Genomic DNA, 26,437 nt, shown 5'->3' with positions numbered 1-26,437 from the left:
CTTATTTAAATGTTTGTAATAAATCGTCCTCCATCCATTCACTCATTCATTCAACCTTCAGTGGGCTACAACTGGCTACATTGTAAAAGAAAATGAAAAACGACACTACATCCAGCTGTGGTACCGATGCCACGTAAAGACAGCAACTCAGATTGTGAAGCATCCAGCAGCATCTACACGTTTCATGTGTCTCCCTTAAGGATCATTTACTGTCAACACCTCATAACCTGTCTTCTGTAAGGTGTCCCTGAGTGCTCTGAAAGGCGCCCACAAATAAAATGTATTATTAGCATTATTATTTCATCTGCTGCCTCCACTGCCCTACTCTCACCTGTCTTTCTTCTTGCTTACTTTCCACCGTACTTTCATAACCTGTCATCTTTTCTCTTTTCCCTTCTTCTCGCCTCTCCCTCCTCTCATCCCCTATTCGCTTCTCTTCTCGTCTATCTCCTCAGTAATGGGACAGATTCTTCTGACACATATGGCCAAGAATTCCTGCTTTGTCCTTGACCGCTGAACCCCCCCCCCCCCCCACACACACTCACACACACAGCACCGCCAGGATCGATAGTAACAGTGACCGTATTGGGCTGCACTGCCTCTCATTGAACGGCGTGCAGGAAGCTTAGAGGCACACATTGATCCAGTGCATGCGTGGAGACACACTGAGTCAACATTGACTTATGCAGCTTAATGGAGGGCACAGTCTTATAATGGTAAAGTTGCTGGGAACATAAACGAAAGTGGACTACCGCCAATGGCACTGGCATTCAAATTACATGGTTACTAATGGTGCGAGAAAGTAGGAGAGAAGGACGAGACGGATCAGACAGGGGCAGATAGAGTGAAAAAACGAGGATGGATAGATTGTCACAATGTCTGAATCGCTGAGTACCAGAGCGTGAATGAAGACTGTTGACCTCCTGCCACTGCCTTGGCACGACACAGCCTGACATCACACTGAGAAAACGGCTGCCAATAGAAGGTGAGAGACAGTCTGAAAGAGAGAGGGAGGGTGACAGGGAGGCAGAGAGGAAAGGGGCGCTGCCAGCCATCAGATGAGGTGAAATTGCAGAGAAGAGCGGGAAAGGAAGACTGGTGCGAAGGAGTGAGGCTGGTGAGAAGGAAGAAGACAGAGACGTCTTGATTGTGAAAGCACGCAATCAAGTGGGAAGAAAATTAAAGACAAGGGTGGAAAGAGGAGAGCAAGACTCCTGGGTGGTGCATGACTGGAAAAGGGAGGACGTCACATTTAAATCCCTGAAGAGGCAGTACAAATCTGGGGATAGTGAGAAAGTTGGGGGGATTTACAGTCATCAGATGCAAGCAATCCCAATCATGACAAGCAGCAATACTCTGCATGAGAGATGTGCCCATAATTGGCATACAACAACATATAATGACATCATGTGCTCGAATAAAAAAATAAGAAAATAAGGATCAATTTATAACACAATTGATTCACGATCAATCAAACTGTGGAATATGAAAGAGCTGAGACATCTATGCAGAGAATGGCGAGGACTATCACTGAATATTAATCGAAACTGATTGTTTAATGTTTAAATGGAGAAACAAACTTTGCACTTGTCAATCCTCAACACAACTTATTTTCCCTTCAAAAAGGCTGTTAACATGAAACAACACATGACTAGAACTGTAAGTGCTCATTAGAACAAGACTGTGGTTGGACTGGGCAGCTGCGACATTTATCCGTTATGCAATGTTTGCCTTTGCTTCCAGCAACTAATCCCTCAGGCAGTTGCAGCATTTAAAGCTGAAATCAACAACTGGTTTCCCATAATAATTCATTATTTTAGCCATCTGGACCATGGAGTCAGATTACATAACGCTAAATGGCATCCATACCAGGGTTGGAGACACTCTCCAGTCTCTGCATACTGCTGTTTAACATTTTTTGGTTGGGTTGCACCAACTGGTGCAGTGGCAAACACATAGATACCAGTGGCGGCTGGCCAGTACAGGGTGCTGGGGCGCCGCCCCCTTCAAACATCAAGAGACGAAAACCTACTAAACATGTTAAATATAATTTAGTTGTATAATGCAAATAATGATGGAACAAAAGTGTTGTCAGTCTGTGAGCGCCTGTCAGCAGCATTAAATACTGGTTCAAATGGTATCTGGTTGATTTCCGTCTGAATACATATACTTCCTGTCTGAATACATATACTTCCTGTCTGAATACATATACTTGCTGGGTGAGGGGCGCTGGCCAAACGATACTTTATGTAAGCCCTCCAACTTGTGGCGAGCAGGTGACCTGAGGCTGCTCTCTGATTGGTTTCTTCAGATTTTCCAGGGGGCGCAGTTCTGTGCACCCCAGACACTCCCACTGTTATTGGCAGTGAATTGGTTTTGTTTTAATGTTTTTTTATCTAATGTGATTGAGCAATTCTCTTGGCTGTCAATCATGTTCTCACCCACCACCACGCCTCGTCTCGACTGTCAATCATCCACCGTCTACCAACCCTGATAAAGTCTACAGGCTACGTTGTCCTTCTTAATAACTCTGTGATTGTGTGGACATTAAAGCAGCTGTCAGGTGTGCTGCGCCAAGCTAAACTGCCCCCCCCCAAACAGTTTTAGCACCAGCCGCCACTGGTAGATACGTGTTGGAAACAAATCCAGCAGGAAAAAAGACTGAAACGTAAAGCCAAAGTGGCAATACTTCTGTTGAACAACCAACCAATATGACATTATGATGAAGGATATTAGGAAGTTTGTAATATACGAGGCTGCCTGAGTTAGCTTTGAGCTGTGCATCCTGTTTTTAAAAGTGTGCGGACCATTTCCTGCTGAGCTTACCGCACACAAGCCACTATATCTGCTACACCTTTTTGTAGTCTGAGAAAATCAGCTGCAACAGGTCCACTTCTCCTGAACTATACTGGAACACTGTTGTACTTTAATAGTAATTGTGTATCCAGCAGAACTGTCACATCATCACCACATTTCAAATGGATAAAACAGCGAGAAAGTAGGGCGTCTGGGTAGTAGTGTGGTGGTCTGTTCCGTTGCCTACCAACACGGGGATCTCCGGTTCGAATCCCAGTGTTACCTCCGGCTTGGTCGGGCGTCCCTACAGACACAATTGGCCGTGTCTGCAGGTGGGAAGTCGGATGTGGGTGTAAGTCCCCCTGGTGAAACTCCTCACTGTCAGGGGAAAAGAAGCAGCTGGCGACTCCACATGTGGAGGCATGTGGCAGTTTGCAGCCCTCCCTGGATCGGCAGAGGGGGTGAAGCAGCGACTGGGACAGGCCAGAAGAGTGGGGTAATTAGCCAAGTACAATTGGGGAGAAAAGGGAGAGAAAAAAACAGCGAGAAAGTTGTGGATTGCAGCTTTACGTTTTAATTGGCCGTCAGTTTGAATGTCAAATGAGACAGAGAGAAGATGGATACGGTCAAAGAAACTGAAAGGGTGTCCTGAATGTGTCGACACATGAGATAATGAAGGAAGTGTTTGAAAATGGACAATGTAGGCGAAACAGGGAGGTGGTGAGGAGGAGGTGTCAAGTGGCAGAAAGGGACGCTAATTAACAATGACACATCCCTCTCTAGCCTTACTGCTCAGAGGGGCATCAATAGCCCTTAACTTCACATAACACACAAGGGCATGTCTAATTACACCCTCAAGCACTCTCACTAACCTGAAGAAAAGGCTAATTTGGTGCTTTGGCATAAATAATCAGGTTAAATAATGTGCAACGCTATATTTAAACAGGGATCACCGCAATCACAAACGTTATGAAAGTAAGGACCCGGCTCACAAAGAATCAGCTCAGCAGGCTCCAGCTCATCACGGGCCATGCAGGGCCGCTTGTGTACCGGCTGCTGACCTGACAGAACATCAGCTGATGCCTCTGATTTGTCCTCTCCTGTCTAAATAAACCATCGTCTGGTAACCGGAGGGTTGCCGGTTTGACCCCCCCCCCCACAGTAAAATGTGGAGGTATCCCTGAGAAAGACACCTAACCCATATCATACCTCACATTCACCCATGGTGAATATAAGGTATTACTTAACTGTAAAGCGCTTTGAGCAGCTGTTGCAGCTAGAAAGGTGTTATGGGAAATGCAGTCCATTTTTTTTATTTAAAGCAGCAGTAGACAACTTTTTTGCTTTAACTTATTATGAAGTAAATGTTGATTGTACAGTGTAATGGCTCTACAATAATGCCACCATTGGCATTTAGACTGGTTCCTTGTAAGCCTCGCTTTCACTACGCAATTCTGTCCACCACCGGGTACGACCTCATGGGAAAATGAAGGCTCGATTTAAGGCACAAAGGAAGTGCGTCAACTATTGCGCAACAAAAATAGGCAAGAGGATAGTGCTTTTGTTTTCCCTGGTAACTGTCAGTGGCTATCCCCTTTAGCGGAAATGGCTGCCGGTGGAACAACCAGTGACAGTGGAAAATCTACCCGGAAAGAAAAAAAGAATCCTGTTGACAGACGAGGCAAAGAAGGGGAGAAGGAGAGTAATAGAAACAGAGGTGGAACAAGAGTGAACCTCGGACAGCAATTCACTCGATGGAGAGAGCTCCGGTATTGTATCGACTCCGGCTCGGGGGAAACAGAGCTCGACAGGGAAACAGAGTTCAATATAAAAAAGAGAAAGAAAGTCACTTGATTTTGTCATTGTTCAGGTTGTCATGAAATGTGTCCTCTGCAGGTAACCCATCATGGTGTATAGGAGCAGTGGGCAGCTGCAGTGCACACTGTGTTGCCCATGTATGAAATGTGCTTTATAGATAAAGTTTGCTGTAGTTGAGGACATCTGCTGAGATCTGCTTTTAACCCCAACTTGCACTCAACACAGATTATAATGCATAACTGGCCTCCAAAATATATACCCTGATTCTGAACCCAACAAGCCCACATGTAAATGTACCCATATCTAACCTAATATCTGAATACATCCCTTTGTAAGCCTACGGCTGAACTGACATAACCATCTCTAATCTAATAATATAAAAGCACACGACCACAGTGGATGCTCTGAGCATCCTCATTCATTCGCTGAATAGACCACTATGCTACCTGGACACCCCACAAGACTAGTTTTAACATGGTTTGTATGCAGTGAGAGAACACTGACAATGTAACTTGGGAACTGCAAACTCGTATTGGACATCTGGACTGTGAGACTGGGATGGTCTGTTTGCTTGACTGTTTGCTGTGTCTTGTAAAAAATGGAGTCAGTTGTGGAGCAGAATTTTCATTTGGTATTTTAACACTTAGCACTGATAGCATGCTTCCAGCAACACAACTTGTGGCTGGGGTGGTCCCACTGCAGCATGACTGTCTTCTTATGGTTTCTTGCTTTGCATGTTTTTCACTAGAGGATCCACTTTAACATCTATTAAAATAAATAAAACTGCTTAGTAGACTGTCTCTGCTTGAAGTCAGGCTCCCACTCCCATGATTTAACATGCGAGGGGGGGGGGTGTTGTCAATACTACTTTAGTTGCGGAGCTCCACACAGCACAATGGTTTCAAAAAGCCAGAATGACACTATTGATCCCTCATATGAGACTTACTTCCTGTTTGGTCCCCTCCACAGGAAGGCCGCAGCACATGCAGCTTCAGCTACAAAGCAGTAGCACTTGAGCTGACAGTGCTTTAGCATCCTGCTTAAGGAGCACTTGAGGATGCTGCCCAGCTAGTGGGGTGACATCTCTGTTCATAGGATCAATCATGTCCGGCTGCCTATTGATGAGCCGCAGACAATACCAGACGTAGCACACGATTCACTGAGAGACTGCAGTGCAGGCTGCATCAATACACCGTTCAGGAATAGCTCTGAACTTTCCATAAAGGGCCAAGCAAACAGGACAGCGCTAGCAGGGAAGACACGTGTCTCCTTTCAGCTGGCAATTAGATCGGTTAGTACATGCTGATGTCAGCGAAACTTGCTAAGATGTACAAAAGTACACACACACACACACACACACACACACACACACACACACACACACACACACACACACACACACACACGTGTCTATCCATGTTATTAATACACATATCAGGTAGGTCTTCATCACGAGCTGATGTCAGCATAACCAGATGGGGTGACTGCCAAGAACCTCAGACAGCACTGAACGAACACACACACACACACACACACACACACACACACACACACACACACACACACACACACAGCAGGTGAAGGCTGTCATGTGGGGTCATGGATATGGAGACATGCAGCTAGAGTGTCATGGTGTTTGTTGCCAGCTGGGGAGGAAGGCAGTTACTGTTATCTGGGACAGACGGACGGACGGACGGACGGACGGACAGACAGACAGACAGACAGACAGACAGACAGACAGACAGACAGACAGACAGACAGACAGACAGACAGACAGACAGACAGTGGCGTGACACAGAGAGGCAGACTGCCTCTCTGTGTCACGCCACTGCTGTCTTTTAAAGGCTTTACAGTAGTTAGCCTGGTTAGCTGAGCAGTTCTGACTGGGAAAAGACTCCACACATATTTAACAGCCGACTTCAGCAGATGACTGTTAGACAGGCACTCCGGTTACCGGCCGTTAGACAGGCACTCCGGTTACCGGCCGTTAGACAGGCACTCCGGTTACCGGCCGTTAGACAGGCACTCTGGTTACCGGCCGTTAGACAGGCACTCCGGTTACCGGCCGTTAGACAGGCACTCCGGTTACCGGCCGTTAGACAGGCACTCCGGTTACCGGCCGTTAGACAGGCACTCCGGTTACCGGCCGTTAGACAGGCACTCCGGTTACCGGCCGTTAGACAGGCACTCCGGTTACGACCGTTAGACAGGCACTCCGGTTACCGGCCGTTAGACAGGCACTCCGGTTACCGGCCGTTAGACAGGCACTCCGGTTACCGGCCGTTAGACAGGCACTCCGGTTACCGGCCGTTAGACAGGCACTCCGGTTACCGGCCGTTAGACAGGCACTCCGGTTACCGGCCGTTAGACAGGCACTCCGGTTACCGGCCGTTAGACAGGCACTCCGGTTACCGGCCGTTAGACAGGCACTCCGGTTACGACCGCGGTCACAGAGGCGCACACATTTGCTGATGAGCTCAAATTCGTCAAGGTTCCAGCCGTACACATCAAACATGTTTGATGCTGTCGTGACACCTCCGGCTGGTCAAAGGCTTGATGTGGAGGCGAGCGACTGGACTCCTAAGCCCCCACACGCTACAGAATAATGTGTGCCAGCTGTCTATGGTGACCTGCCCTACTTGGCATGAACCAGTGCAGACTCTCCACAATCTGGAAAACCCATGGTCATAGCCAGATCAGTTATAACGAGCCTTACAACCGCTCAGTGTGTTGCCTGTGGTATGCTTGACTGTTACCACCACTTCCCCCCTGTGGTGTTACCACCACTTCCCCCCTGTGTGGTGTTACCACCACTTCCCCCCTGTGTGGTGTTACCACCACTTCCCCCCTGTGTGGTGTTACCACCACTTCCCCCTGTGTGGTGTTACCACCACTTCCCCCCTGTGTGGTAACTCCCCCCTGTGTGGTGTTACCACCACTTCCCCCCTGTGTGGTGTTACCACCACTTCCCCCTTGTGGTGTTACCACCACTTCCCCCCTGTGTGGTAACTCCCCCCTGTGTGGTGTTACCACCACTCCCCCCCTGTGTGGTAACTCCCCCCTGTGTGGTAACTCCCCCCTGTGTGGTGTTACCACCACTTCCCCCCTGTGTGGTAACTCCCCCCTGTGTGGTGTTACCACCACTTCCCCCCTCTGTGGTAACTCCCCTCTGTGTGGTGTTACTACCACTTCCCCCCTGTGTGGTAACTCCCCCCTGTGTGGTAACTCCCCCCTGTGTGGTGTTACCACCACTTCCCCCCTGTGTGGTAACTCCCCCCTGTGTGGTGTTACTACCACTTCCCCCCTGTGTGGTAACTCCCCCCTGTGTGGTAACTCCCCCCTGTGTGGTGTTACCACCACTTCCCCCCTGTGTGGTAACTCCCCCCTGTGTGGTGTTACCACCACTTCCCCCCTGTGTGGTAACTCCCCCCTGTGTGGTGTTACCACCACTTCCCCCCTGTGTGGTAACTCCCCCCTGTGTGGTAACTCCCCCCTGTGTGGTAACTCCCCCCTGTGTGGTGTTACCACCACTTCCCCCCTGTGTGGTACAGGGAGAGGGCAGGGCTGCCAAAGTCGCTATGCTGCTTGCTAGCGTGCCATGCTGCAGCTCTCAGTGTGCAAACAGATTCCACCCAGTATGACCACCAGGAGCACTACCTGTCATTCACTTCACACACTGGTGTCCCTGAAAGGAAACACAATGCCACTTCTCCCCGACCACAACAGTACAACACAAACACAGCAACACACCCCAAAACTACAAGAACACACACACCCAAACTAACACACACACCCAAACTGACACACATACCCACACTGACACACATACCCACACTAACACACATACCCACACTAACACACATACCCACACTAACACACATACCCACACTAACACACATACCCACACTAACACACATACCCAAACTAACACACACACCCAAACTGACACACATACCCACACTGACACACATACCCACACTAACACACATACCCACACTAACACACATACCCACACTAACACACATACCCACACTAACACACATACCCACACTAACACACATACCCACAATGACACACATACCCACACTAACACACATACCCACACTAACACACATACCCACACTAACACACATACCCAAACTAACACACATACCCAAACTGACACACATACCCACACTGACACACATACCCACACTAACACACATACCCACACTAACACACATACCCACACTAACACACATACCCACACTAACACCCAACCCAAACTAACACACATACCCACACTAACACACATACCCACACTAACACACATACCCACACTGACACACATACCCACACTAACACCCAACCCGAACTAACACACATACCCACACTAACACACATACCCACACTAACACACATACCCAAACTAACACACATACCCACACTGACACACATACCCAAACTAACACACATACCCACACTAACACACATACCCACACTAACACACATACCCACACTAACACCCAACCCAAACTAACACACATACCCACACTAACACACATACCCAAACTAACACACATACCCAAACTAACACACATACCCACACTAACACACATACCCAAACTAACACACATACCCAAACTAACACACATACCCACACTAACACACATACCCACACTAACACACATACCCACACTAACACACATACCCACACTAACACACATACCCACACTAAGACACATACCCAAACTAACACACACACACCCAAACTAACACACATACCCACACTAACACACATACCCAAACTAACACACATACCCACACTAACACACATACCCACACTAACACACATACCCAAACTAACACACACACACCCAAACTAACACACATATCCACACTAACATACATATCCAAACTAACACACATACCCAAACTAACACACAAAGCAAAACTAAACAAAACATCACTGTCCAAGGGAACGAACGCCAGCCAGTATGACTGTTGGAACTACCGGTCTGCTTGGGCTAGCAGTTAGCTTAGCCTGCCCCACTTCCATGTCCTGTCAGACCGCCCTCAGGGTTTCCTCCTCTGGCGCAGCTCCAGGCAGGGGCCGTGGTCCCCAGGCCCATCGGACGAAGCAGACCAGGCTCTCCCAGCTGATCCAGCACCCTCAGCCAGACACCCTCGACACCCCTCCCCACACTCCTCACGACGACACCAAAAACACCAGAGTCAACGCCAGGTGAGGCTGCCGCCAAACCGCCCTTGGTGTTATCGCAATTGCCGGTCTGCATGGGCTAGCAGTTAGCTTAGCCTGCCCCGCTCTCCCAGTCCATCCAGTGCCGGCTCTCCCAACCATCAAACGAAGACAAAACTTAGACGCAAATGTGGACAAAGACACTGCATGGACGGTACTGTTTGAGGCCGCTGCAAATGTGAATTCAAGCTGCCATCTTCTGACATCGGAGGCGGACAGGAATATCCTGTCATCAAGATTTTTTATTGCTGCAGTTTGTCAGCAAGATCAGGCAGAATTCATGACAGCTCCTAGAGTCTGCTACAAAGCTATACATACACACATATACATGTAGACACACACACACGCACACGCACACATATAAAGACAAATGGAAAGAGACACACATGCAAACACACATACATGCAAATACACACACACACACACACACACACACACACACACACACACACACACACACACACACGAAGTGTTTTACTCACAGGGTGAAGTTCTCCTCTGGGTAGCAGCGGTTCCTCAGAAGCCCTGCCCACAGCTGCACTCCGATGATGCCAAAGATAAAGAAGACAAAGAAGCAGAGCAGCAGCACATTGCCTAGCATGGGCAGGGTGTCTAGCAGCAGATTCACCAAGATACGCATACCTGCAAGCACACAGACAGACTGCATGTTAATGTTTGACTTCACATCAGCTCGCAACGCTGCTTGTTGCAGCCGCTCCATATGCTCACATCGAGAACAATACAGGACATACGAGAAGCCAAGATATCTCCCCTACCAGATGTAGACATTTATACACACACACATCTCCCAGGTATCAGTGCATGGTTGCTGTAATCTTACCAAGAGGTCTGGCTATTTAGTCTAATCAAGCATCGTTATTTTTCACTAATCACATCCAACGTGCCACCACCATGGCACGGATGAGCTCATTCTGCACCCTTGTATTCCCTGAACCAGTTTTTAACTAATCATATTTAGACCCCTGTGGCCTGTGCTTTTATATTCACGGGGTTGAGCCATAGCACATGTGAGTGTGTGTGTGTGTGTGTGTGTGTGTGTGTGTGTGTGTGTGTGTGTGTGTGGGACACACCGAGTGACAGAAGGAAATAGAGGCAGAGTAAGACAGAGAGCAAGAGAGAAATGTTGTGTTACTCGTTGTTGTGTTACAGGCGGCTTGGTGCAGCATCAGCAGGAATGCGGACGTCGTACCCGATCGTTGTGGTGAAGAGGGAGCTGAGCTGGGAGGCAAAGCTCTCAGTTTACCAGTCAGTCTTGGTTCCAGTCCTCACCTATGGTCATGAGCTCTGGGTAGTGACTGAAAGGGCGAGATCGTGGATACAAGCGGCTGAAATGAGTTTCCTCCGTAGGGTGTCTGGGCTCAGCCTTAGAGATAGGGTGAGGAGCTCAGCCATAGAGATAGGGTGAGGAGCTCAGCCTTAGAGATAGGGTGAGGAGCTCAGCCTTAGAGATAGGGTGAGGAGCTCAGCCTTAGAGATAGGGTGAGGAGCTCAGCCTTAGAGATAGGGTGAAGGAGCTCAGCCTTAGAGATAGGGTGAAGGGCTCAGTCTTAGAGATAGGGTGAGGAGCTCAGCCATAGAGATAGGGTGAGGAGCTCAGCCTTAGAGATAGGGTGAGGAGCTCAGCCTTAGAGATAGGGTGAGGAGCTCAGCCTTAGAGATAGGGTGAGGAGCTCAGCCTTAGAGATAGGGTGAGGAGCTCAGCCTTAGAGATAGGGTGAGGAGCTCAGCCTTAGAGATAGGGTGAGGAGCTCAGTCTTAGAGATAGGGTGAGGAGCTCAGTCTTAGAGATAGGGTGAGGAGCTCAGCCTTAGAGATAGGGTGAGGAGCTCAGCCTTAGAGATAGGGTGAGGAGCTCAGTCTTAGAGATAGGGTGAGGAGCTCAGCCTTAGAGATAGGGTGAGGAGCTCAGCCTTAGAGATAGGGTGAGGAGCTCGGACACCCGGAGGGAGCTCGGAGTAGAGCCGCTGCTCCTTCGTGTTGAAAGGAGCCAATTGAGGTGGTTCGGGCATCTGATTAGGACGCCTCCTGGGCGGCTTCCTTTGGAGATTTACCGGGCACGGCCAACTGGGAGGAGACCCCGGGGTAGACCCAGAACTCGCCGGAGGGACTACATGTCCAATCTGGCCTGGGAACGCCTTGCGATCCCCCAGGAGGAGCTGGAGGGCGTTGCTGGGGAGAGGGAGGTCTGGAGTGCCCTCCTTAGCTTGCTGCCACCGCAACCCAACCCCGGAGAAGTGGCTGAAGATGAATGAATGAATGAATGAATGAATGAATGAATGAATGAATGAATGAATGAATAAAGAAATGTCTACTGTATTCACAGGTAGGACGACCATGTCCACATAAATCGGCTGACAGGAAGCTTCGGCAACACTTCTGATGAAGACTGCAGGCTTGGCAGTCGAAAAATGTCAGGTAAAAAACACCTGTTTTTATACAAGAATCAGGGAATTAAGTAAAAAGTCAAGCAAAATGAACCTCTTCAGTCTACTGACTACATGTCCTTTTCACTGGGAATCTTAGTGCCCTCACTGCAAGCAAGACAAGATGAATCTGCAACTTTGTACTGGAGACCCGGGATTCTGCCTTATCCACGCTGGGGATGATGGATGTTACATGGGACAGGAGCCATGCTTACTACTGCCAAGGCCAGGCACCGCTTCACATTGTGGATTCAGAGTATTGCGACTGCAGTGTGGAACTATAATGAATGTTGTCTTATATGGACCTTTGGGATGATGAGATTTTGTTGTGTTTTTTTGGAGATATTATATTGATCCCTGTGGGGAAATTCTGCTCTGCATGTAACCCATCCTAGCTGTGTAGCTAGAAGCAGCGGGCAGCCGCCATGCAGCACCTGGGGACCAACTCCAGGTCATCTTGCCATGCCTCAGTCAGGGACACAGACAGGAGTCCTAACTCTAACATGTCTGTCTTTTTGATGGTAGTTGTAATCGTCGTTATTGACCAAGTAGGGTCACACATACAAGCAACGGTTTAGTGGCTCTCAGTGTACTTACACAAAATAACGATGCCCCCATACACGTGGAGCCGCCAGCCACATCTTTTCACCTGACAGTGAGGAGTTTCACCAGGGGGGCGTGGTGTGTGGGAGGGTCACACTATTCCCCCCAGTTCCCCCTCCCCCCCGAACAGGCGCCCCAACCAACCAGAGGAGGTGCTAGTCCAGCAACCAGGACACATACCCACATCCGGCTTCCCTCCTGCAGACACGGCCAATTGTGTCTGCAGGGACGCCTGACCAAGCCGGAGGTAACATGGGGATTCGAACCGGCGATCCCCGTGTTGGTAGGCAATGGAATGGACCGCTACGCTACGGACGCCCTGTAAATTCCCATGTTAAGGCTTTATTTTAATGATATCCTCACCATTTCTTGACACAAAACCAGGAAAGGGTTCTTGATAGGATAATGTGATGAACATCAGTCTTCATTATTTCCCCTTTGATCGGGGGAAATAAAGTTTCTTTTTGTGGGGTTTGCCAAATTAAGTCCAAATGGTTTTCTGCTTCTTTCTGGCACACGAAACAGACACATGGCTTTTAGTTATTGTGCACTGCTTCGCACACTGATTGTATCACGCTCATTTATTGACATTGAGTGTTGTCTTACAACTCGTTGTTCTTGCTCAGCCACTCTGTACTTCTTTTCACGCCAGTCGTGCCACCGAGGCCTCCCAGATTGATAAAGCCCATGTATTTCTATTTCCTCTGTCATGCTCTCAGATATGTCCGCTTGCTTGTGAGATCACATCGACTGGAAAGTCCCTTTTCTGGATAAACCAGGTAGAGCACTCCACGGTCTCATATAGATTTGATTGACAAAACAAGCATTCAAACCACGAATGCTCGTGAGCTAATGGCACAAACTATGTGGGAAAACTCGCTGCGAAACATTTGGAAATGCACTGGGAATTATCCATGCACTGCGTAGTCTATAACTTAGCCCAAAATCTATGAAACTGCTAGGGAAAGGAAAGAAAACACCCCTTATTAAAGTGCCAATTACAGTACGTAAGGAGGGATATGATGGCTTCCACAGATTCGACAGCCATGTTCATATGACCCGTGTGGAAGTCACACCCCTACCTAGGGCTTAGACTATCGTCTGATCACATGTGAGGCAGAGTCTTCTTTCCCGGGGTGATCGTGTGTGTGGCAGTGACAACAACAGTGTGTGTCTGCTGTGTCATCCCTCTCACGGCATTATTACCACGTCAAGCTTTTACCATAGACTGACAAGCCCGGGTGTCACGCGAAAGGAAAAGAGGAGCACCACCGAGCCCGGGTCACAGGAGTCTTCTGTCTCCCTTCTTTAAGAAACCTGTTGGTCAGTTCATACATACAAAGTAATGAAAACATATATGCTGACCTTAAAATGTAACTTAATAATGGCATCCATGTTACAATATTCTACTTAATATTTTTCTGTTTTTGTTAAATTATGTCCATTTTACATAGATAGTTACTTTACCCATCACTAAACAAATGTTAACTAGTGTAAATATAAGCCTATGGGTGTCTGGGTAGTGTAGCGGTCTATTTCGTTGCCTACCAACACGGGGACCGCCGGTTCGAATCCCCATGTTACCTCCGGCTTGGTCAGCGTCCCTACAGACACAATTGGCTGTGTCTGTGGGTGGGAAGCCGGATGTGGGTATGTGTCCTGGTGGCTGCACTAGCGCCTCCTCTGGTCGGGCAGGACACCTGTTCGGGGGGAAGGGGTAACGGGGGGGATAGCGTGATCCTCCCACGGGCTACGTCCCCCTGGTGAAACTCCTCGCTGTCAGGTGAAAAGTAGCGGCTGGTGACTCCACATGTATGGGAGGAGGCATGTGGTAGTCTGCAGCCCTCCCCGGATCGGCAGAGGGGGTGGAGCAGAGACCGGGATGGCTCGGAAGAGTGGGGTAATTGGCCAAGTACAATTGGGGATAAAGAGAGAGAACCCCCCCTCCTAGAAAAGCCCACACTATTTGCCCCACCAGTCCTATTAAAGGTAATAGAGACCTTTCATTAGAGAAAGCTGCTGAAAGGGCAGTGGAATATATGTTTAAAAGTTTGCTGCCATCTTTAAAAAGAAAAAAGAAAAAAATACAACCTTAAAAATGTGTGATAGACAGCCGCTCTGATGGCGAGCGGAATAACCCGCCGTTCTTGCACCCCGCTCGTCACGTGGCTGGGAGGTTCGTATCCCAGACTCGCCGTAACCGGTCACGGCCAGAGCGCCCACGGGGTCAGGCCTTCATTAGGCCACCCTTACCCGAGGGATAGTGGGTGTAGGTCGGTGTAGTGTTGGGGAACTCGTCGTTCTCCAGCGACCCCTCTGGCCCACCCGGGCGCCTGCAGCCAAGCAACTGAAAGCGTTCTCCCTACGCCTCCTACGCGGCCTGAAGGTGATGCAATCCATGCGAGGAGGCTTCAGCGTGTAAATAGCGAGAGCAGCCGACAGGAGTTTGAAGGAAGCTGGTGTTACGACTATCTCCTTCCTGTGGAAACGGGAGCCAGGGGAGTTACTGGACAAGAGCTCCGGCCATATGCCATTGGGTTTATCGGGTGGGATAAGGAGAAAAACTAGAAATACATTTATAAAAAAAAAAATGTGTGATAGACGGTCCGCCCTGTCCAGTCCAACCCGCCCTTATGGACCGTGGGCTTTCGGTTTAAAACCGAACCGTACGGTCCGCCCTGTCCGGTCCAACCCGCCCTTATGGATGGTGGGTTTTCGGTTTAAAACCGAACCGTACGGTCCGCCCTGTCCAACCCGCCCTTATGGACGGTGGGCTTTCGGTTTAAAACCGAACCGTACGGTCCGCCCTGTCCGGTCCAACCCGCCCTTATGGACGGTGGGTTTTGGGTTTAAAACCGAACCGTACGGTCCGCCCTGTCCGGTCCAACCCGCCCTTATGGACGGTGGGTTTTGGGTTTAAAACCGAACCGTACGGTCCGCCCTGTCCGGTCCAACCCGCCCTTATGGACGGTGGGTTTTGGGTTTAAAACCGAACCGTACGGTCCGCCCTGTCCGGTCCAACCCGCCCTTATGGACGGTGGGCTTTGGGTTTAAAACCGAACCGTACGGTCCGCCCTGTCCGGTCCAACCCGCCCTTATGGACGGTGGGTTTTGGGTTTAAAACCGAACCGTACGGTCCGCCCTGTCCGGTCCAACCCGCCCTTATGGACGGTGGGTTTTGGGTTTAAAACCGAACCGTACGGTCCGCCCTGTCCGGTCCAACCCGCCCTTATGGACGGTGGGTTTTGGGTTTAAAACCGAACCGTACGGTCCGCCCTGTCCGGTCCAACCCGCCCTTATGGACGGTGGGCTTTGGGTTTAAAACCGAACCGTACGGTCCGCCCTGTCCGGTCCAACCCGCCCTTATGGACGGTGGGTTTTGGGTTTAAAACCGAACCGTACGGTCCGGCCTGTCCGGTCCAACCCGCCCTTATGGACGGTGGGTTTTGGGTTTGGCAGTTAAAATGTGTGTGAACAGTTGACAGGCGTCTCTTCCTGCCGGAGGATGGATTCTTCACTGTGTGGCTGTGTGCCGGCAGGCTGAGACAGCCTGCTGCAGAAAGCCCCGCCCCACGAGTCAATATCCAGTCACTGTTAGCCCCCCACCACCCCCCACACCTACCCCCCCCCCTTGTAACTGGGGCCGACAGTCGGGTTGAAAAGACGGCGGTAGCTCTAGAAGCAGAAACAAAGCCATGGCGGGTGGAGGAGCAGAGAGAGACAAGTCTGAAGAAGCACCGTCTTCATACAAATCTGGGGACATTTCGGGTTTGCTGTTGAACACAACGATGAAGGAGACAAAACAGTGGACAGAAATAACACCGTGTGCTGCAAGCATCGCTTGACCCGTGTCCCGCACTACGCAAGTGGAAACACTTCCGATATGAGCCGGCATCTCCGTCAGCACCACCCAGATGTCTCGCTCTCTGGAAGCAGGACAGACGCACAGGTAACCAACAAACCTACAGCGCCAACTCAGAGAAACCCAAAACACTAACCCGTGCAGCCCCGGGGGTGTTCATGGCTAAAGACACGCAGCCCTGTTCGGTGGTTGGAGATGTGGGCTTTCCTCACCTAATGCCTACGCTCCACCCGCACTACGTTATTCCCTCCCCAACTTATTTCACCAACAATGTAACTCCAAACCGAACCGAACCGAAACCGTGACCCAAAAACCGAACCGTGGGCTAACTGGACCGTTGCCCCCCTAGTGCCTACACATCGTTTTTAATGACAATAACATTGAATTGAATATATATGTATATAGTTATATATATATATATATATATATATATAGTGAATTCAGGACGTAGCCCGAGAACCAGCGGATCCGGGTCAGGAACCCGGGTCTCCCGCACCATGGGCGACTACCATTAACCAGTTGACTGAAGGGTCCGACCCTGAATCGAGATTGAAGAAAGAAAATGAAAGGGGAAGGGAATGAAAGCACAGCAAAAGTGAGACATCGCCACTTTCAAAGCGTCCTCCCTCTTTTCCTCTGTCCTGCAGCCGTTCGCCAGCCCCTGCCGATAAGACGGACAGGCGCCTCCCCTGTGCCACAGTCAGAACTCCATTCACAGCTGCCTGCTGGTGCTGCTCACTGAAGACAGGGGTTTCCTCTCCTCCTAATGTCTTCTCTTCTCTTCTCTTCTCACCTCCTCTCGGTCTCTCTCAGTCTGTCCCTTTCACACCTCCTCTCTGTCTCTCTCAGTCTGTCCCTTTCACACCTCCTCTCTGTCTCTCTCAGTCTGTCCCTTTCACACCTCCTCTCTGTCTCTCTCAGTCTGTCCCTTTCACACCTCCTCTCTGTCTCTCTCTCTCTGTCTCTCTCAGTCTGTCCCTTTCACACCTCCTCTCTGTCTCTCTCTCTGTCTCTCTCAGTCTGTCCCTTTCACACCTCCTCTCTGTCTCTCTCTCTGTCTCTCTCAGTCTGTCCCTTTCACACCTCCTCTCTGTCTCTCTCTCTGTCTCTCAGTCTGTCCCTTTCACACCTCCTCTCTGTCTCTCTCTCTGTCTCTCTCAGTCTGTCCCTTTCACACCTCCTCTCTGTCTCTCTCAGTCTGTCCCTTTCACACCTCCTCTCTGTCTCTCTCTGTCTCTCTCAGTCTGTCCCTTTCACACCTCCTCTCTGTCTCTCTCTGTCTCTCTCAGTCTGTCCCTTTCACACCTCCTCTCTGTCTCTCTCTCTGTCTCTCAGTCTGTCCCTTTCACACCTCCTCTCTGTCTCTCTGTCTCTCTCAGTCTGTCCCTTTCACACCTCCTCTCTGTCTCTCTGTCTCTCTCAGTCTGTCCCTTTCACACCTCCTCTCTGTCTCTCTCAGTCTGTCCCTTTCACACCTCCTCTCGGTCTCTCTCGCTTGCCCGATTACTTTCTCTATTGTTTGTTTTGTTCCTCTCTCCTGCTTGCTCCGTCTCACACCAGTTTCATTAAAAAAAGAATTCCAACATGCAGGCACACACTCCTCCACACTCTTACACACCCACACACACCCCCACACACACCCACACACCCACCCACCCACCCACCCACCCACACACACACACACACACACACAGTGAAAGACTTCTATGCTATTTTGTTGGAGGGCGACAAATTGAGGCATGTGTGTGTGTGGGTGTGTGTGTGTGTGTGTGTGTGTGTGTGTGTGGGTGTGTGTGTGTGTGTTTGTGTGGGTGTGTGTGTGTGTGTGTGTGTGTGTATGTCGGGGTGTGTGTCGGGGTGTGTGTGGGTGTGTGTGTGTGTGTGTGTGTCGGGGTGTGTGTATAGGGGGCTCAGGCTGTGCTCATGCTACCTCTGTATCTGTAAACAAAATGGTGATCCAATGAAACAAGGGGCAAATAGCTTTATCTCCCTTCTTCCTCGGCCTTAATGGGGTTATGGATGAGGAAGGTAGAGGCCAGCACACACTCATTATTTACCCCCGCTGATGACAACACACCGCACAAACACACACGCACACACACAAACAAAAACATGTGCGTTACACAGGAAATCAGGAGAGTACACACACACACACACACACACACACACACACACACACGTGTGCACATACCTACAGTGTACAGACGCTCACAGGCAGACACACACGTGAGCACACAGCTGAAGCTACAACATTGTGTGTCAACTAACGTCTGTGTCTGGTGACACACAATGTTACATGTGGAGTCACCAGCCGCTTCTTTTCACCTGACAGTGAGGAGTTTCACCAGGGGGACGTAGCGCGTGGGAGGATCACGCTATTCCCCCCAGTTCCCCCTCCCCCCCGAACAGGCGCCCCGACCGACCAGAGGAGGCGCTAGTGCAGCGACCAGGACACATACCCACATCCGACTTCCCATCCACAGACACGGCCAGTTGTGTCTGCAGGGATGCCCGACCAAGCCGGAGGTAACACGGGGATTCGAACCGGCGATCCCTGTGCTGGTAGGCAACGGGACAGACCACTACGCCACCTGGAAGCCCCAACAAGCTGCACTCTTGCACCCAAATACAGAGCTATCGGTTGACTGTCTACTCCTTCCCATAACCCCCAGTCAAACCAGTCACTGCATAATTCAGTCAGCATCAGGTACCACGGCGGCGTATTAATATCTATGGGAGCCAGTCAGTCTCTCCCCATCATACTCCAACAGTGTGGCATGTGTTCTGGGAGTGTGGCGGGGGAAAAGCAGAAGTACACGGGTGCGAGGAGAAAAGCAGCTTTGTCATGAAGCCCAATTAGAATGATTTAGGAGGAATCTGCCTCTGCATTATTTGAGAGACAGGTGGGGCGAGAATTGAGAGGGTATTACATCTTAATTTGCTGTATATGGGGGGGGGTTAGAAATGTGGGTGTGTGAGGTGTGAAAGCACGACTAAGAGTGAGGTTGTCAGAGAGAGAGAGAGAGAGAGAGAGAGAGAGAGAGAGAGAGAGAGAGAGAGAGAGAGAGAGAGAGAGAGAGAGAGAGAGAGAATAACTGAGCTTGCAGGAGAAAATGAGAGACAAACAAGGAAAGGTTACATGAGAGGGAGAAAAAGGACTTTTTTTCCCACCATTTTATTCAGCTTTGCTAGTGAGCTTATCTTCAACGGTGTCTGTATAAACATAAGACTGCTGTCTGTATAAATATAAGACTGCTGTCTCTATAAACATAAGACTGCTGTCTGTATAAATATAAGACTGCTGTCTCTATAAACATAAGACTGCTGTCTGTATAAATATAAGACTGCTGTCTGTATAAATATAAGACTGCTGTCTGTATAAACATAAGACTGCTGTCTGTATAAATATAAGACTGCTGTCTGTATAAACATAAGACTGCTGTCTGTATAAATATAAGACTGCTGTCTGTATAAATATAAGACTGCTGTCTGTATAAACATAAGACTGCTGTCTGTATAAATATAAGACTGCTGTCTGTATAAACCTGTATAAACATAAGACTGCTGTCTGTATAAATATAAGACTGCTGTCTGTATAAACATAAGACTGCTGTCTGTATAAACATAAGACTGCTGTCTGTATAAACATAAGACTGCTGTCTGTATAAACAGAAGACTGCTGTCTGTATAAATATAAGACTGCTGTCTGTATAAACATAAGACTGCTGTCTGTATAAATATAAGACTGCTGTCTGTATAAATATAAGACTGCTGTCTGTAAAAACAGAAGACTGCTGTCTGTATAAACAGAAGACTGCTGTCTGTATAAACATAAGACTGTCTGTATAAACATAAGACTGTCTGTATAAACAGAAGACTGCTGTCTGTATAAACATAAGACTGTCTGTATAAACATAAGACTGTCTGTATAAATATAAGACTGCTGTCTGTATAAACATAAGACTGCTGTCTGTATAAATATAAGACTGCTGTCTGTATAAACATAAGACTGCTGTCTGTATAAATATAAGACTGCTGTCTGTATAAACGTAAGACTGCTGTCTGTATAAATATAAGACTGCTGTCTGTATAAATGTAAGACTGCTGTCTGTATAAATATAAGACTGCTGTCTGTATAAATATAAGACTGCTGTCTGTATAAACAGAAGACTGCTGTCTGTATAAACAGAAGACTGCTGTCTGTATAAATATAAGACTGCTGTCTGTATAAACATAAGACTGCTGTCTGTATAAATATAAGACTGCTGTCTGTATAAATATAAGACTGCTGTCTGTATAAACACAAGACTGCTGTCTGTATAAACATAAGACTGCTGTCTGTATAAATATAAGACTGCTGTCTGTATAAACATAAGACTGCTGTCTGTATAAACATAAGACTGCTGTCTGTATAAACATAAGACTGCTGTCTGTATAAATATAAGACTGCTGTCTGTATAAATATAAGACTGCTGTCTGTATAAACATAAGACTGCTGTCTGTATAAACATAAGACTGTCTGTATAAACATAAGACTGCTGTCTGTATAAATATAAGACTGTCTGTATAAACATAAGACTGCTGTCTGTATAAATATAAGACTGCTGTCTGTATAAACATAAGACTGCTGTCTGTATAAATATAAGACTGCTGTCTGTATAAACAGAAGACTGCTGTCTGTATAAACATAAGACTGCTGTCTGTATAAATATAAGACTGCTGTCTGTATAAACATAAGACTGCTGTCTGTATAAATATAAGACTGCTGTCTGTATAAACATAAGACTGCTGTCTGTATAAACATAAGACTGCCGTCTGTATAAACGTAAGACTGCTGTCTGTATAAACGTAAGACTGCTGTCTGTATAAATGTAAGACTGCTGTCTGTATAAATATAAGACTGCTGTCTGTATAAATATAAGACTGCTGTCTGTATAAACAGAAGACTGCTGTCTGTATAAACATAAGACTGCTGTCTGTATAAACATAAGACTGCTGTCTGTATAAATATAAGACTGCTGTCTGTATAAACATAAGACTGCTGTCTGTATAAACATAAGACTGCTGTCTGTATAAACATAAGACTGCTGTCTGTATAAACATAAGACTGCTGTCTGTATAAATATAAGACTGCTGTCTGTATAAACATAAGACTGTCTGTATAAACATAAGACTGCTGTCTGTATAAATATAAGACTGCTGTCTGTATAAACATAAGACTGTCTGTATAAACATAAGACTGCTGTCTGTATAAATATAAGACTGCTGTCTGTATAAATATAAGACTGCTGTCTGTATAAACATAAGACTGCTGTCTGTATAAATATAAGACTGCTGTCTGTATAAATATAAGACTGCTGTCTGTATAAATATAAGACTGCTGTCTGTATAAACATAAGACTGCTGTCTGTATAAATATAAGACTGCTGTCTGTATAAACATAAGACTGCTGTCTGTATAAACGTAAGACTGCTGTCTGTATAAACGTAAGACTGCTGTCTGTATAAACATAAGACTGCTGTCTGTATAAACATAAGACTGCTGTCTGTATAAATATAAGACTGCTGTCTGTATAAACATAAGACTGCTGTCTGTATAAACATAAGACTGCTGTCTGTATAAACATAAGACTGCTGTCTGTATAAACAGAAGACTGCTGTCTGTATAAATATAAGACTGCTGTCTGTATAAACATAAGACTGCTGTCTGTATAAATATAAGACTGCTGTCTGTATAAATATAAGACTGCTGTCTGTAAAAACAGAAGACTGCTGTCTGTATAAACAGAAGACTGCTGTCTGTATAAACATAAGACTGTCTGTATAAACATAAGACTGTCTGTATAAACAGAAGACTGCTGTCTGTATAAACATAAGACTGTCTGTATAAACATAAGACTGTCTGTATAAATATAAGACTGCTGTCTGTATAAACATAAGACTGCTGTCTGTATAAATATAAGACTGCTGTCTGTATAAACATAAGACTGCTGTCTGTATAAATATAAGACTGCTGTCTGTATAAACGTAAGACTGCTGTCTGTATAAATATAAGACTGCTGTCTGTATAAATGTAAGACTGCTGTCTGTATAAATATAAGACTGCTGTCTGTATAAATATAAGACTGCTGTCTGTATAAACAGAAGACTGCTGTCTGTATAAACAGAAGACTGCTGTCTGTATAAATATAAGACTGCTGTCTGTATAAACATAAGACTGCTGTCTGTATAAATATAAGACTGCTGTCTGTATAAATATAAGACTGCTGTCTGTATAAACACAAGACTGCTGTCTGTATAAACATAAGACTGCTGTCTGTATAAATATAAGACTGCTGTCTGTATAAACATAAGACTGCTGTCTGTATAAACATAAGACTGCTGTCTGTATAAACATAAGACTGCTGTCTGTATAAATATAAGACTGCTGTCTGTATAAATATAAGACTGCTGTCTGTATAAACATAAGACTGCTGTCTGTATAAACATAAGACTGTCTGTATAAACATAAGACTGCTGTCTGTATAAATATAAGACTGTCTGTATAAACATAAGACTGCTGTCTGTATAAATATAAGACTGCTGTCTGTATAAACATAAGACTGCTGTCTGTATAAATATAAGACTGCTGTCTGTATAAACAGAAGACTGCTGTCTGTATAAACATAAGACTGCTGTCTGTATAAATATAAGACTGCTGTCTGTATAAACATAAGACTGCTGTCTGTATAAATATAAGACTGCTGTCTGTATAAACATAAGACTGCTGTCTGTATAAACATAAGACTGCCGTCTGTATAAACGTAAGACTGCTGTCTGTATAAACGTAAGACTGCTGTCTGTATAAATGTAAGACTGCTGTCTGTATAAATATAAGACTGCTGTCTGTATAAATATAAGACTGCTGTCTGTATAAACAGAAGACTGCTGTCTGTATAAACATAAGACTGCTGTCTGTATAAACATAAGACTGCTGTCTGTATAAATATAAGACTGCTGTCTGTATAAACATAAGACTGCTGTCTGTATAAACATAAGACTGCTGTCTGTATAAACATAAGACTGCTGTCTGTATAAACATAAGACTGCTGTCTGTATAAATATAAGACTGCTGTCTGTATAAACATAAGACTGTCTGTATAAACATAAGACTGCTGTCTGTATAAATATAAGACTGCTGTCTGTATAAACATAAGACTGTCTGTATAAACATAAGACTGCTGTCTGTATAAATATAAGACTGCTGTCTGTATAAATATAAGACTGCTGTCTGTATAAACATAAGACTGCTGTCTGTATAAATATAAGACTGCTGTCTGTATAAATATAAGACTGCTGTCTGTATAAATATAAGACTGCTGTCTGTATAAACATAAGACTGCTGTCTGTATAAATATAAGACTGCTGTCTGTATAAACATAAGACTGCTGTCTGTATAAACGTAAGACTGCTGTCTGTATAAACGTAAGACTGCTGTCTGTATAAACATAAGACTGCTGTCTGTATAAATGTAAGACTGCTGTCTGTATAAATATAAGACTGCTGTCTGTATAAATATAAGACTGCTGTCTGTATAAACATAAGACTGCTGTCTGTATAAACAGAAGACTGCTGTCTGTATAAACATAAGACTGCTGTCTGTATAAACATAAGACTGCTGTCTGTATAAATATAAGACTGCTGTCTGTATAAACATAAGACTGCTGTCTGTATAAATATAAGACTGCTGTCTGTATAAACATAAGACTGCTGTCTGTATAAACATAAGACTGCTGTCTGTATAAATATAAGACTGCTGTCTGTATAAACATAAGACTGCTGTCTGTATAAACATAAGACTGCTGTCTGTATAAACATAAGACTGTCTGTATAAACATAAGACTGCTGTCTGTATAAATATAAGACTGCTGTCTGTATAAACATAAGACTGCTGTCTGTATAAATATAAGACTGCTGTCTGTATAAATATAAGACTGCTGTCTGTATAAACATAAGACTGCTGTCTGTATAAATATAAGACTGCTGTCTGTATAAATATAAGACTGCTGTCTGTATAAACATAAGACTGCTGTCTGTATAAATATAAGACTGCTGTCTGTATAAATATAAGACTGCTGTCTGTATAAACATAAGACTGCTGTCTGTATAAATATAAGACTGCTGTCTGTATAAATATAAGACTGCTGTCTGTATAAACATAAGACTGCTGTCTGTATAAACATAAGACTGCTGTCTGTATAAACATAAGACTGCTGTCTGTATAAATATAAGACTGCTGTCTGTATAAACATAAGACTGCTGTCTGTATAAATATAAGACTGCTGTCTGTATAAACATAAGACTGCTGTCTGTATAAACAGAAGACTGCTGTCTGTATAAATATAAGACTGCTGTCTGTATAAATATAAGACTGCTGTCTGTATAAACGTAAGACTGCTGTCTGTATAAACGTATGACTGCTGTCTGTATAAATATAAGACTGCTGTCTGTATAAATGTAAGACTGCTGTCTGTATAAATATAAGACTGCTGTCTGTATAAATATAAGACTGCTGTCTGTATAAACAGAAGACTGCTGTCTGTATAAACAGAAGACTGCTGTCTGTATAAATATAAGACTGCTGTCTGTATAAATATAAGACTGCTGTCTGTATAAACATAAGACTGCTGTCTGTATAAATATAAGACTGCTGTCTGTATAAATATAAGACTGCTGTCTGTATAAATATAAGACTGCTGTCTGTATAAACATAAGACTGCTGTCTGTATAAATATAAGACTGCTGTCTGTATAAACATAAGACTGCTGTCTGTATAAATATAAGACTGCTGTCTGTATAAATATAAGACTGCTGTCTGTATAAATATAAGACTGCTGTCTGTATAAATATAAGACTGCTGTCTGTATAAACATAAGACTGCTGTCTGTATAAATATAAGACTGCTGTCTGTATAAATATAAGACTGCTGTCTGTATAAACACAAGACTGCTGTCTGTATAAACACAAGACTGCTGTCTGTATAAATATAAGACTGCTGTCTGTATAAACATAAGACTGCTGTCTGTATAAATATAAGACTGCTGTCTGTATAAACATAAGACTGCTGTCTGTATAAATATAAGACTGCTGTCTGTATAAACATAAGACTGCTGTCTGTATAAACATAAGACTGCTGTCTGTATAAACATAAGACTGCTGTCTGTATAAATATAAGACTGCTGTCTGTATAAATATAAGACTGCTGTCTGTATAAATATAAGACTGCTGTCTGTATAAACATAAGACTGCTGTCTGTATAAATATAAGACTGCTGTCTGTATAAATATAAGACTGCTGTCTGTATAAATATAAGACTGCTGTCTGTATAAATATAAGACTGCTGTCTGTATAAACATAAGACTGCTGTCTGTATAAACAGAAGACTGCTGTCTGTATAAACATAAGACTGCTGTCTGTATAAACATAAGACTGCTGTCTGTATAAATATAAGACTGCTGTCTGTATAAATATAAGACTGCTGTCTGTATAAACATAAGACTGCTGTCTGTATAAATATAAGACTGCTGTCTGTATAAACATAAGACTGCTGTCTGTATAAATATAAGACTGCTGTCTGTATAAATATAAGACTGCTGTCTGTATAAATATAAGACTGCTGTCTGTATAAACATAAGAC

At 45.8% G+C, this 26,437-nt stretch overlaps 1 protein-coding gene across 1 annotated transcript in view; it reads right to left on the bottom strand.

Annotated features, from left to right (window-relative positions):
* Positions 1 to 26,437, bottom strand: part of LOC130119999 (voltage-dependent T-type calcium channel subunit alpha-1I-like) — a 287,779-nt gene that overhangs the window by 159,204 nt on the left and 102,138 nt on the right. The window contains exon 5 of the mRNA XM_056288611.1: positions 10,336 to 10,495. Coding sequence (XP_056144586.1) covers positions 10,336 to 10,495 — 160 coding nt within the window. The remainder of the gene's footprint in view (positions 1 to 10,335; positions 10,496 to 26,437) is intronic.

Source organism: Lampris incognitus, chromosome 10 (genome assembly GCF_029633865.1).
Source record: "Lampris incognitus isolate fLamInc1 chromosome 10, fLamInc1.hap2, whole genome shotgun sequence".
NCBI lineage: Eukaryota > Metazoa > Chordata > Actinopteri > Lampriformes > Lampridae > Lampris > Lampris incognitus.
Note: the sequence above shows the minus strand (reverse complement) of the source record. Positions and strands in the feature narration are given on the sequence as shown.